At 47.0% G+C, this 14,671-nt stretch overlaps 1 protein-coding gene across 15 annotated transcripts in view; it reads right to left on the bottom strand.

The window, feature by feature from the left end:
* The window catches only part of LOC121542649 (focal adhesion kinase 1-like), a 118,478-nt gene that overhangs the window by 74,130 nt on the left and 29,677 nt on the right, over positions 1-14,671 (bottom strand). For 11 of the 15 annotated variants that reach the window (XR_006657558.1, XM_045208593.1, XM_045208583.1 and 8 more), the window contains 3 exons: positions 10,516-10,724; positions 6,946-7,112; positions 3,854-3,941 (listed from right to left, as the gene is read on the bottom strand). Coding sequence is in view for 14 of the 15 variants with exons in the window: in XM_045208583.1 (XP_045064518.1) it covers positions 3,854-3,941; positions 6,946-7,112; positions 10,516-10,724 (464 nt within the window). In the remaining variant the exon portion in view is untranslated. Of the gene's footprint in view, positions 1-3,853; positions 3,942-6,941; positions 7,641-10,515; positions 10,725-11,672; positions 12,276-14,671 lie in introns of those variants that run through there. The other 4 variants (XM_045208586.1, XM_045208594.1, XM_045208595.1 and 1 more) reach the window with 4 other exon arrangements.

Below are 14,671 nucleotides of genomic sequence, written 5' to 3'. Positions count from 1 at the left end.
GGGATTCTTTTTTGTTGCTAAGAAGGATAAGACCCTCAGACCCTGTATTGATTACCGTGGTCTTAACAACATCACCATTAAGAACAAGTATTCTCTGCCTTTGATTAATTCTGCTTTTCCCCTCCTTCATGGTGCTACCATCTTTACGAAACTGGATCTACGAAATGCGTATCACCTGGTGCGCATTCGTAAGGGTGATGAATGGAAGACTGCCTTCAACACACCCTTGGGACATTTTGAGTATCTGGTTATGCCTTTTGGGTTGTCCAATGCCCCTGCTGTTTTTCAGGCACTAGTCAATGATGTCCTTCGGGACATGTTGAATCGGTTTGTTTTTGTCTATCTGGATGATATCTTGATTTTCTCAGAGTCCTCCCAGGAACATGAACTACATGTGCGCCAGGTGTTGCAAAGGTTGTTGGAGAACAAACTGTTTGTGAAGATGGAGAAATGTGAATTTCATGTGTCTGAGACCTCTTTTTTGGGTTACATCATAGCTCAGGGGGAGTTGCGGATGGACCCAGCTAAGATCTCTGCTGTCACGGACTGGCCAGCTCCCTCTACCCGCAAACAACTTCAACGATTCCTGGGGTTTGCGAACTTCTATAGGAGGTTCATCAAGGACTACAGCCGCATTGCGGCGCCACTCACCGCTCTCACCTCCATCTCACGACCGTTCGCTTGGAATGAAGGGGCCGAATCAGCGTTCGAAGAACTGAAACATCGCTTCGCCTCGGCTCCCATTCTGATGCAGCCGGACCCCGACCGCCAGTTTGTCGTGGAGGTGGATGCATCCGACACTGGGGTAGGTGCAGTGTTGTCACAACGTTCTCCTGAAGATAACAAACTGCATCCCTGTGCTTTTCTCTCAAGGAAACTTTCTCAGGCAGAGAGGAATTATGATGTTGGCAATCGTGAACTGCTCGCCGTTAAGCTGGCTCTCGAGGAGTGGTGACATTGGTTGGAGGGGGGGCGGAACAACCCTTCATCGTTTGGACGGATCATAAGAATCTGGCTTACCTCCAGTCAGCGAAGCAGCTCAACCCCCCGTCAAGCCAGGTGGGCACTATTTTTTGGGAGATTCAATTTTTCTCTGTCTTACCGTCCTGGGTCACGCAACGTCAAGCCTGACGCCCTGTCTCCGTGTTCATTCGGCTGTTGATACTGGTAGTAACCCTGAACCCATTTTGCCTCCTACCTGCAGTATTGCAGTCATCACATGTGACATCGAGGGGATTGTTAGACAGGCTCAACATCATCAAGCTGACCCTGGGAGGGGTCCTCCTAACCGGATGTTTGTCCCTGAGTCTGCTCGCTCCCAGGTACTTCAGTGGGCTCACTCGTCTCCCCTTACCTGTCACCCTGGAGTTTCGCGGACCCTTGACTTTGTGCGACGTAAGTTCTGGTGGGCCACGATGGAGGCGGACACTCGAGCCTTCATTGCTGCTTGTACGGTATGTGCACGAAGTAAGAACTCCACCCAGGCCAGCGCTGGTCATCTACGACCTCTACCTATACCCAGCCGGCCCTGGTCGCATATCGCTATGGATTTTGTCACTGGACTTCCCCCTCGTCTGGTAAGACTGTCATTCTTACGGTGATTGATCGTTTTTCTAAGTTCGCTCATTTTTTGGCCCTACCTAAACTGCCTACTGCCAGAGAGACGGCTGATATTTTGGTTGAACATGTGTTCCGCTCTCATGGTCTACCCACGGATATTGTCTCTGACAGGGGTCCCCAGTTTGTCTCCCAGGTGTGGAAAGCTTTCTGTAAAGCTTTGGGCATTACATCCAGCCTGTCCTCTGGATATCACCCCCCAGACCAACGGGCAAGCCGAGAGAGCGAACCAGGAGATGGAGACCGCTCTTCGCTGTGTCACTGGGTCTAACCCTGGGTCATGGAGCTCCATGCTCCCCTGGGTGGAATATGCTCATAACACCTTGACTAACGCTTCCTCTGGTTTGTCTCCTTTTCTGTGTGCTCTGGGTTATCAACCTCCCCTGTTCCCTTCCCAAGAGAGGGAACTGGCGGTACCCTCGGTGCAGTCCCACATGCGCCGCTGCTTCAAGGTCTGGAGGAAGGCCAGGGTAGCTCTGTCCCGAGCTTCGGCGTACATGCAGAGGCAAGCCAACCGTCACCGGTCCCAGGCTCCCGGTTACTCTCCTGGTCAAGAGGTATGGCTGAAGTCACGGGACCTTCCATTGAAGGTGGAGTCTAAGAAGATGGCGCCTCGTTTTATAGGACCGTTCAAGATACTGTCTATTGTTAACCCCCTGCGCGGTTAAGCTACAGCTTCCTGCCTCCCTACGGGTTCATTCCACCTTTCATGTTTCCCAGATTAAGCCTGTGTCGGTTAGCCCTCTGTGCCCGCCCTCTCGTCCCCCTCCTCCGCCCAGGATCGTGGGTGGGGGTCCGGTCTACACTGTCCGGCGACTTCTGGATGTTCGCCGCCGAGGTCGTGGTTTCCAGTACCTGGTGGATTGGGAGGGTTATGGTCCCGAGAACGTTCCTGGGTGCCCAGGAGCTTCATTGTGGATCCTGCTCTGGTCCGAGAGTTTCATAGGTTACATCCCGATAAACCCCGTCGGCCGCCAGGTGGCGTCCGTAGAGGGGGGGTACTGTTAGGCCTACTGCTGCTAGGTAGCTCTCTCTGCTCTCTCCCTCCCCTCTGTCTGTCCTTGATTGCAGGAGTGAAGTCTGGTGTGCGGGAGTCAGGGTTCCAGCTGCAGCTCATTCACCATAATCACCTCAGCCTTTAAGACCCGGTCAAACTTACCACTCATCGTCAGATCATAGTCAAGACGACCATGTTAGTCTCGCTGCCGACTCAACCTGGTTATTTTTGCTCTTTGTGTTTTTGGTCTGTTCTATTTACTTTTTCTCCTGTGCCACAGATATTTGGAACCTGACTCCTGCCTCCGCTTCACTCCTGCCACCACCATCCTGCTCTCCAATACCGGACCTCTCTTTTGGACTCATCACGGACACTAGGACATTACGGTACCACACCTGCCCTGATCTGGATCTGTTACCCTCCCTGTAACCTGGACTTGCTCTTCCCATATATTTGGAAACCTGGACTTTGAACATTGTAAATAAACCTGTTAAAACTTCTATGGCTTCGTGTACTTGTCTGCATTTGGGTTCTTATCCAGTTAAATCATAACAAGCAGTCAGACTGGTTTACAATGCTAGATGCCTAGTGCCTACCTACAAACAATGCTAACATGCTTGCTGTGTGATACAATATGAATGTACTTTTCAGCTGCTGGTGAAACTAAGCTCAGTGTTATCAGTCAGTCTGCTGTCAGTCAGTCTCTCTCTCTAGACCCCTGGTCTCCTCATATGGAAACACCCATTTTTCTTCCCTCTAAACAGCAGCCATTTACAGTATAATGATCTGACGTTGCGTCTCACACTGACATCCTCTACCTGTTGTGAAGAAAATCACAATACACAATACTGTATTTCTCTGATAAACAGAGTGAGAAGAACACGACATGGTTTCTGTCCTCAGCTGATGGTCCTAACTCAATCTGAATATGGTTTCTGTCCTCACCTGATGGTCCTAACTCAATCTGAATATGGTTTCTATCCATACCTGATGGTCCTAACTCAATCTGAATTTGGTTTCTGTCCATACCTGATGGTCATAACTCAATCTGAATATGGTTTCTATCCTCACCTGATGGTCCTAACTCAATCAGAATATGGTTTCTGTCCTCACCTGATGGTCCTAACTCAATCTGAATATGGTTTCTGTCCATACCTGATGGTCATAACTCAATCTGAATATGGTTTCTATCCATACCTGATGGTCCTAACTCAATCAGAATATGGTTTCTATCCTCACCTGATGGTAGAAGTAGTTCAGTGTAGGTTTGTCTTCTGAAAAATGGTTCAAGAATCCTTTTGGCAAGTAGCGTATTCGTAGCTCATACCTGCGGAGAAAGAAATGCCATATGGTTAGCTTGGTGCTAACGAGGATGAAGGACAACTCAGAAACAAGGTTCCAAGGGAATACATTCACAACAACCTCTGTGTCTTGTTAAACAGTGCTGTGAATGTGTAGGCTGTACGGTACCAGTCAGCAGCTTGTCATTATTCTGTACTTTCCCAGAGGATCCCTTCATATGGAGCTGATCAAAGAGATTAGTGAGACTGAGGGTGCGTCCCAAATGGCACCCTAATATCTACATAGTGCACTACGTTTGACCAGAACTTTATGAGCCCTGGTCAAAAGTAGAGCACTATACAGGGAACAGGCATCATCGAGACATCATCATTTTTGAAAGGGAGAGACCTCCATGATCATTCCTGGAATAACTATAACATCCAGCCACAGCCTTCTGTTCAACCTACAAGGTGAAATAAACTACTGAACAGCTTGAAATAGCTGCTTGGTTCAAACTCTGTTCCAAACCTGTTCCTTCTAATTACAAACTCTTTGACGTAGAGAAAACATTTCCCGGCTCTGTCGTATCAGATCAGATGGTCTTTGAATGTAGTTCTGGTGTTCTATACTCTGCTGTGATCTACACTAGAGAGAGATAAGTACATTGTAATTCTATGTGTAAAAGGCAAGTCATTCATTTGATGTCTGTATGAATGGCTTGAGGACAGTGTCGTTGGTATTGAATGAGTATTTTAGAGTGTCTGCTGGTCTGTCAACACTTCCATTAAACCAGTGTTCTAGAATGTTTCTTCGATGAACATGCTATTGATATCCAGGCTCTGTCGCAGCCGGCCGCGACCGGGAGACTCATGGGCGGCACACAATTGGCCCAGCGTCGTCCAGGGTAGGGGAGGGAATGGCCGGCAGGGATGTAGCTCAGTTGATCGAGCATGGCGTTTGCAACGCCAGGGTTGTGGGTTCGATTCCCACGGGGGGCCAGTATAAAAAAATACCGGTAATATGTAATCACTAACTGTAAGTCGCTCTGGATAAGAGCGTCTGCTAAATGACTAAAATGTAAATGTAAATGTATATGACTGTGAGATCCAATTTCCAAGACAAGTTTCCCTTCGAGGACAATCAAGTAAATTAGGATAATTTTCTCCTAATGTATCAATCGCTTGCTTTTATTGTGCAACCTACACAGAAAGACAAGCAGTAACACACTCCATGGCATGAAAGCATTGAGACGATTATTTAGCTCCATTACTTTTGCACTGATGCCTGACTGAGAGGAGGTGGGGACAGACAGAATGAGCTTTGCTGTGGTGGTTGTCATCTACAGTATAATACATGCATCATCTCACTGTGTTCAATGGTGGGTCCTACCGTCCAATGCAAATACAATGCTGCTTAGGAACAGAACAGGTTGTTCTGAGAGGTAGAACGTCTTGAATCATTGAGTATTCTTAGAACATTCACTTCGAACATTTACATTCCATCTTGATTTGTGACCATCACAGATTGGATTCATATATAATTCAGAGAAGGCCAGGTTGCCAGGGTTTTAACTGAATCATGAAACGCCTGCTGTCACGTTTGTATTCTTTGGGAACATTGAGATATCTAACTAGGCCTGCTACATTATTCAAATGTATTCTTCCAGCTGGACGCATTTCAGAATTGAAGAGACCCACACACACACGCACACAAGCACACACACACCCACGCATACATATACACACAAGCACACACAGTAAGTTATAATAATGTGACTGAGAAGCAACCTGCTCCAGAGAACAGTAGTATCTGTTAGAGGAAGGCTGGATAAAGTTCTAAGTACGTCCTTTAACTCCCAAACATGTCAACACACTGCTCTGTCTGGCCATGAAGGAAGCAGTGAGGGGGAGTAGTGTCTGAAATATCACCCAAATAAAAGGTTATGTCTAGACATTGCTCTGCTATCTCTGATATGGCATTTCTATCTCCATATCTTCCACTCAGTCATGAGTAGAAGGGAATATATCAGCATTAGGCTCCAACATCAAACACTGAAGTCACATCAACAGATAGTAATTAGAGAGGACTGAACTATCCTCCTCAACACTTTATCAGTTGACTTTGGCAGCGAATCTCTCATTGTATGTCTAATTTCCCTTCCAATAACTGTGATGAGACAGGAGGAAACATGTATCTTAGACTATAAAGGCCTAATTACATTGGAGCGCCATATGGAGGGTTTTCAGTCTGCTTCTGAGGAAGCATGATTTATGCAGGCAGATTGGAAGGATATTCAAGGCCACTCGGCCAAACTAACTGGATAGCAACAATTCGTTTTCGGTTCCCAATTCCTCCATCCGTGGGTTTACATTTGAAAATACAAGGCACACAAAATCCTGATTTCACCCCCGTACTGCATTCATCAAATAACCAAGCGCCTTACAATGACATTGATTGCACACATCTCCATAGTAACAAGGTCTCTTCGTTCCATGACATACTTTAGCCCCTTGGCTTTGCCACTGGACTGAATCCATTAAAACAACCAAATTTGTTCCAATTTTTTCTCTTCCCAAAAACAGGCAGAGGAAATCTTCCATTTTAGCTAGTGAGTACTAGTTAAAGACAATTCAAGCACGTTCAAGCGTTTCAAGTGGCAAGGCTGTAGGAAGGATGTCTTACTCATATAATTGAGTTATGAATTAAAGTTATGTAAAGGTTTTATACGTGCGCTTATAGTGCATTATGACGATGGTATTCATAGGAAGTGTTTGAATATTTATATTAAAGCAGAATTACATGGAACCAATATGCATAAAGGTGGCAGTGCCAAGGCTTTTAAGGTGAAACAGCAGCGTAAATACGGCTTTATAAAGTGTTTCAAAGTCTCTATGTAGCCTGCTCCCAGATCAGTTTGTGCTGCCTTGGCAACGCAACAATGACCATAGGAGTTGGTCAAACAGCACAAACAGAACTGGGACCAGGGACGGATCAGCAGTGTAAATATGGCTTTATACAGTATGTGAATATGTCTCTGTTCTAGTTCTTACCGCCACTCTTCCTGAGGGTGGTGCAGCTCATACCTCTCCCTGACGTGGGACACCCCCATGTCGGGGTGCAGCCAGTGGATGTCACCTGAGCGCAGGTGGCTGAGACGCAGGCCCAGACAGGACACACACTTCACCTTGTGGATGTCTGCTATCTTCTGGATGATACCCTGTCAGGGGACACACGTGTAGACACACACTTAGGCTATTGAGTCACTCTGAAATGAATCTCAGTCAATGTCCATGGACAGACGTGTAGACAGTATACACACTGAGGTTAGAGGAGGAATCACTCAGAGATGAGAGTCAATCAACGACACGTCAGTCCTAATCCTAAAAAGATCAGTAAGGCTTTGTCCCAAATGGCACCTTATTCCCTTTGCAGACCAAGAGTTTGATTGACAGTAATTGACAGTAATGAATTGTCCTATATATTGTAATTTGTGATTCAGAGGGCAGGAGATATAGATAAATGAATAGCAGTCATAGTGACATATTGCTAGTGTGACAGACATCAGTGGGGAGGGCCTTCCTTGGCCCATCCATCCCTGTAGTCCAGGGGTGACATGAGGACTCCAGGGGACCATCTATCCATCCATCCCTGTAGTCCAGGGTTGACATGAGGACTCCAGGGGACCATCTATCCATCCATCCCTGTAGTCCAGGGTTGACATGAGGACTCCAGGGGAACCATCTATCTATGACAGTAGATATAATAGAAAGAAGAGTTTGGCAGAGTCACCCTGAATGATAGATCCTCTCTCTCTGAGGCTTCCAGGAAGAGATTGTCATTATGTGCAGAAGCAAGGGAAAGGGTGCGGGGGGGGGTTAAATAATCCATCATTGAAATGCCACTGTGGGGCTTATGACACAATCTGAGAAGTGACTCCACCTCTTGGTTAAATTGATTAACGAGAAGACCTCCCCCCATCTCTCTCAGGGATGACATGTTCCATTACATCCCTCAACGTCGTACATTTTACATTTTAGTCATTTAGCAGACGCTCTTATCCAGAGCGACTTACAGTTAGTGAGTGCATACATTTTTTTTTAAATTTTCATACTGACATCACTAATTCAGGTATTGAAGTTAGAGGCCATTGAACCATAAATTAGACGTAGTCTACTTTGAAGTGAAGCTCTTTGTCACTTGACTACAGAGCCAGATGCCTAACAGAAGAGATGTGGAAACAAAGAAACAGTCCACTTGTTCAATCACCTACTTAACTAGCTATTCTTTTCACCTCCTAAACTCTCTTACAGTCTTGTTTCATCTGAATAGAGGTCATTATTAAACCTAATGGGGATGGAAGACGCTATGTGTAGAAATGTCAACAGGGAACCTCATAAATACCCGGGTTGTGGCCAGTAGGGAGGAAACGTTTTGAAACACTTTAAAATGGTGAGGTAGTCCGAGTTACTAACTAAATCTGTCTAATAAGATAAACTTGTTTTCTTTTTCCGTTGCAAAACATTGTAGCTGCAATGTGCCCTACTGAACATCACCCAGGTGATAGGGGGAGTTCTACAGTGAGATGCCCGAGTCCCAAATTACACCCTATTGCTTATACAGTGAGGGAAAATAGTATTTGATCCCCTGCTGATTTTGTACGTTTGCCCACTGACAAAGACATGATCAGTCTATAGGTAGGCTTATTTGAGCAATGAGAGACAGAATATCAACAAAAAAATCCAGAAAAACGCATGTCAAAAATGTTATAAATTGATTTGCATTTTAATGAGGGAAATAAGTATTTGACCCCTCTGCAAAACATGATTTAGTACTTGGTGGCAAAACCCTTGTTGGCAATCACAGAGGTCAGACATTTCTTGTAGTTGGCCACCAGGTTTGCACACATCTCAGGAGGGATTTTGTCCCACTCCTCTTTGCAGATCTTCTCCAAGTCATTAAGGTTTCGAGCCTGACGTTTGGCAACTCGAACCTTCAGCTCCACAGATTTTCTATGGGATTAAGGTCTGGAGACTGGCTAGGCCACTCTAGGACCTTAATGTGCTTCTTCTTGAGCCACTCCTTTGTTGCCTTGGCCGTGTGTTTTGTGTCATTGTCATGCTGGAATACCCATCCACGACCCATTTTCAATGCCCTGGCTGAGGGAAGGAGGTTCTCACCCAAGATTTGACGGTACATGGCGCCGTCCATCGTCCCTTTGATGCGGTGAAGTTGTCCTGTCACCTTAGCAGAAAAACACCCCCAAAGCATAATGTTTCCACCTCCAAGTTTGACGGTGGGGATGGTGTTCTTGGGGTCATAGTCAGCATTCCTCCTCCTCCAAACACGGCGAATTGAGTTGATGCCAAAGAGCTCCATTTTGGTCTCATCTGACCACAACACTTTCACCCAGTTCTCCTCTGAATCATTCAGATGTTCATTGGCAAACTTCAGATGGGCCTGTATATGTGCTTTCTTGAGCAGGGGGACCTTGCGGGCGCTGCAGGATTTCAGTCCTTCACGGCGTAGTGTGTTACCAATTGTTTTCTTGGTGACTATGGTCCCAGCTGCCTTGAGATCATTGACAAGATCCTCCCGTGTAGTTATGGGCTGATTCCTCACCGTTCTCATGATCATTGCAACGCCACGAGGTGAGATCTTGCATGGAGCCCCAGGCCGAGGGAGATTGACAGTTCTTTTGTGTTTCATTCCAACTGTTGTCACCTTCTCACCAAGCTGCTTGGCAATGGTCTTGTAGCCCATTCCAGCCTTGTGTAGGTCTACAATCTTGTCCTTGACATCCTTGGAGAGCTCTTTGGTCTTGGCCATGGTGGAGAGTTTGGAATCTGATTGATTGATTGCTTCTGTGGACAGATGTCTTTTATACAGGTAACAAGCTGAGATTAGGAGCACACCCTTTAAGAGTGTGCTCCTAATCTCAGCTCGTTACCTGTATAAAAAACAACTGGGAGACAGAAATCTTTCTGATTGAGAGGGGGTCAAATACTTATTTCCCTCATTAAAATGCTAATCAATTTATAACATTTTTGACATGCGTTTTTCTGGATTTTTTTGTTGTTATTCTGTCTCTCATTGCTCAAATAAGCCTACCTATAGACTGATCATGTCTTTGTCAGTGGGCAAACGTACAAAATCAGCAGGGGATCAAATACTATTTTCCCTCACTGTATAAGCAATAGGGTGTAATTTCACTGTTCAAATAAACCTACCATTAAAATTATAGACTGATCATTTCTTTGTCAGTGGGCAAATGTACAAAATCAGCAGGGGATCAAATACTTTTTTCCCCTCACTGTATATGGCACATTTCCATACAGGACTTACCCCAGTGTTTTACCCAAAAGGCTCTGACTTTTCTGTTTCCATCTAAACGAGTTGTGCTGCACACTCCCTTAAAAGACCTTCGCTTGAAAAACTAGAAAAAAGCAGCAATAGTACTGTTTGTCCATTTCGAGACGCCGTAGCCAGATCTCGGAACCCAAATTCTTTCATGAACGCTGGCCTCCGGCCTACTGTACGGATGATAGGGAGACTAACTTAAAAAAGCATAGTTGTTGTAACTGTGGTAAACCGCGTTTAACCCAATCAGCTGCTCAGCTCACCCTGACGTCAGTGGCATCTCCATGGCGGATGTGGCTGGCCCAGGTGGACGGTTCACTGTTGCTCTCCAAGTAGTGGTGGATCTTGAGCACGCGGTCCATGGTCCCCGGCTTCACCACCCCACCGCCCAGCCCAGCATGGTGGTTCAGGTTGGGGTCCAGGTACGCTGACGCCATGCCTCCTTTGGTGGGGGCTAGCTGTCTGTCATATTCTGAAGGTAGATAGACAGAGGGGAGGGAGAGAGAGAGAGAGAGAGAGAGAGAGAGAGAGAGAGAGAGCACGAGCGAGAGAGAGAGAGAGAGAGAGAGAGGAGGGAGGGAGAGGTAGAGAGAGAGAGGGGAGGGAGGGAGAGGTAGAGAGGGAGGTAGAGAGGGAGGGAGGGAGGAAGGGAGGGAGGGAGGGAGAGAGAAGGCTTCTGGTGAATTCACACTAGACGACTGTGTTACTTTCTCACAATTATAACTTCATCTGTATCAGTAACAAAAGTGGACTGGAATAGAACAGACAAACGGACGGCTGGACAGACTGACACATAACAGTGAGGCCTGACAGCTGGGTGGCTTTGGAGAGTGAGCAGGGAGCAGCGCTGTCAGAAGCACTGCCAGCACAAAAACAACCCTCCTCATGGACCACAAACTGGGGCCATTATACATAAGAAATGGTCAGGGGTGAAATTTGGTGTGTGTGTGTGTTTGTGTATGGTAATAGGTACAGCCAAGACAGTACCACTTTGCTTGTTAAAACATGGCTTTTCTAGTGTTTTGGAAAGATTGACCCAAAGCCACTCAGTGACATTCCTCAGCCTTCCTGACTGTATCTGCTGTTGGCAACATCAATAGAATGTCACAGGAAAACCTGCCCTTACTCAACTCTGAAAACACATACATTCTCAGATGTCTACCTCTTCAATGTTACTTTCTGATAATCCAGGCAGAACACATGTATGAAGATGGAGGTAAGTATCCTAACTCTTGACAATCAGTCAGACAACATTGAAGCAATGGAGATTAGTAGAGACACAACTGGTCCATTTGAGCCGACTGGACAACTTCCTTTCAGAGTTGTTCTTTAATAAACTCCTGTGAAACTCAATTCAAACACTACTATTCTGATCTAACACCAGCACAGCAACAACAGTTCAATCAGTCACTCCTCCTACCTTTACTGATGAAGGGCCAGCAGGTACACTCCACTGTAGAGTCCCGTAGTGACAACATCAGTGCAATAGCAACAGCAGACTAGGTTACACAGTACAGTATGTCCACTAGGTTACACAGTACAGTATCGGCAGATCCATGGGATTTCTTTTTGTTTTTTTTCATCCAGGCACAAACACACTTCTTCTTACCCACATCTCTCTCTCTCGCTCTCTGTGAACAACACATTCACGTCTTTCCTGTCCAGTCATGTCACATCCTGGTTATCACAATGCGTCCTGTCCGCTCAGGAGCCACAGTGAGTCATCAACATGTCACTCCTGTCTCCTCACACGGCACAGAGCTCTTCCTGGCTGAGAAGAGGAGAGGCCTGAGCTTTGATCAATATGTCACTCCTGTCTCCTCATGGAAGAGCTCTTCCTGGACTGAAATGAGGGCGGCGAGGCCAGAGTCCTCTCTGCAACACAACATAGTAATTCCGCTCCTCTCTCTTCCTGAGCTGAGGGGAAGGCGAGGCCAGCCCAGAACCCTGTCTACATTCACAACAGAGCCTTTCAGCTTCACAACACAATACAGCCCTGTGAATACTGTGAACACAGTCAGGCTGCTAGCCTAACCTAACTCCACTGTTGCTGCTGTTACCCAGGCAGGACAGACTGAAGTTCAGTTCTACAGACAGAGAGAGGCAGGCTGTGATTGGCTTGGCAACAAAGAGTTGAGTAAACAAGGCGTGCTTAATGGCCGGCCTGGGAGGAGGAAGAGTCAACAACATGGTGGATAGGATGATAGGAGGGCCGGCCTGGGAGGAGGAGTCAACAACATGGTGGATTGGAGGATAGGAGGGCCGGCCTGGGAGGAGGAGGAGTCAACAACATGGTTGATAGGAGGGCCGGCCTGGGAGGAGGAGGAGTCAACAACATGGTGGATAGGAGGGCCGGCCTGGGAGGAGGAGGAGTCAACAACATGGTGGATAGGAGGATAGGAGGGCCGGCCTGGGAGGAGGAGGAGTCAACAACATGGTGGATAGGAGGATAGGAGGGCCGGCCTGTGAGGAGGAGGAGTCAACAACATGGTGGATAGGAGGATAGGAGGGCCGGCCTGGGAGGTGGAGGAGTCAACAACATGGTGGATAGGAGGATAGGAGGGCCGGCCTGGGAGGAGGAGGAGTCAACAACATGGTGGATAGGAGGATAGGAGGGCCGGCCTGGGAGGAGGAGGAGTCAACAACATGGTGGATAGGAGGATAGGAGGGCCGGCCTGGGAGGAGGAGGAGTCAACAACATGGTGGATAGGAGTATAGGAGGGCCGGCCTGGGAGGAGGAGGAGTCAACAACATGGTGGATAGGAGGATAGGAGGGCCAGTCTGGGAGGAGGAGGAGTCAACAACATGGTGGATAGGAGGATAGGAGGGCCGACCTGGGAGGAGGAGTCAACAACATGGTGGATAGGAGGATAGGAGGGCCGGCCTGGAAGGAGGAGTCAACAACATGGTGGATAGGATGATAGGAGGAGGAGTCAACAACATGGTGGATCGGAGGATAGGAGGGCCGGCCTGGGAGGAGGAGGAGTCAACAACATGGTTGATAGGATGATAGGAGGGCTGGCCTGGGAGGAGGAGGAGTCAACAACATGGTGGATTGGATGATAGGAGGGCCGGGAGGAGTAGGAGGAGTCACCAACATGGTGGATAGGAGGATAGGAGGGCCGGCCTGGGAAGAGGAGTCAACAACACACAAACCTGTTGTGACAGTGAGGAAAGTTTGTCAATTATATTGACAAGATAGTCAAGTGACCGCTCTAATGATGGAAATACGTCTTCAAAGATGGAAGGCAGGCGGGAGGAGACGAGATCAGGTGGGACCATTCTAGCCAATTAGAGGGCAGATACGCATGTGAACAATAGGGTTATAGAGATAGATAGAGGACTCATCTTTGTTTCTGTGCCATTATAGCGTCTGTGACAGTATTGGCAGCGCCATTGAGGCTATCTCCATTTTAAAGTAGTCAGTTTTCTTCTTCTTCATTGGCTGATTGCTCCCAACTCATAGGAATCCCCACCCAGTTGACTACTTTAAAATGACAACGTAAATGCTAAAACAGGTTATATCCATGATGAGTCCTCTATCTATCTCTATGACAACAGGCACAACGCTGATATAAAGTCATTTGACAAAATGCCGCGTGCGTCCACTTATATGAGTGCATTCATTCGTATCAACCTAACCATTACGAAACTTTAACCCTTTACACCACAGGCCAACAAAATGAGGACATAGGACCAAAACATGAAGGTTTGCCAAAAAGTGGACACAGGAAGTGGATTTTTTCAGTCAGCTGATTTCTTTCTAAGAAATGAATGATAGGAATTTGGTTTGCTTGTCCTTGTCCAATTGTCCCTGTCAATATTATTCACTCACTAATTCGTACTTCCAATCCTAGAGCATACTGCTTTGACACAGTGAATTATTCTAACTGGTCGTGGGCGGCATGCAGGCATCACAATGTCATTGCAGCTAAAGAATAAGTGGTTGATACTGTATCTAGCTTTGCTCTGTGGTGTGTCAAAGTGACCGATAGTGATAATGAGAGAGCACAGAGTAGTCAACCAGTCAGTAGTCAGTCAGTCAGTAGTCAACCAGTCAGTAGTCAGCCAGGCAGTAGTCAGCCTGGAAGTAGTCAGCCAGGCAGTAGTCATCCAGGAAGTAGTCAACCAGTCAGTAGTCAGTCAGTCAGTAGTCAACCAGTCAGTAGTCAGCCAGGCAGTAGTCATCCAGGAAGTAGTCAACCAGTCAGACTGTCAGCAGTCAGCAGTCAGCCAGTCAGCAGTCAGCCAGTCTGTAGTCAGCAGTCAGCCAGTCAGTAGTCAGACTGTCAGCAGTCAGAGAGTCAGTAGTCAGCCAGTCAGCAGTCAGCCAGTCTGTAGTCAGCAGTCAGCCAGTCAGTAGTCAGACTGTCAGCAGTCAGAGAGTCAGTAGTCAGCCAGTCAGTAGTCAGCCAGTCA

The sequence above is a fragment of the Coregonus clupeaformis genome, chromosome 28 (genome assembly GCF_020615455.1).
Source record: "Coregonus clupeaformis isolate EN_2021a chromosome 28, ASM2061545v1, whole genome shotgun sequence".
Taxonomy (NCBI): Eukaryota; Metazoa; Chordata; class Actinopteri; order Salmoniformes; family Salmonidae; genus Coregonus; species Coregonus clupeaformis.
This window is presented reverse-complemented; position numbering and strand designations above follow the sequence as displayed.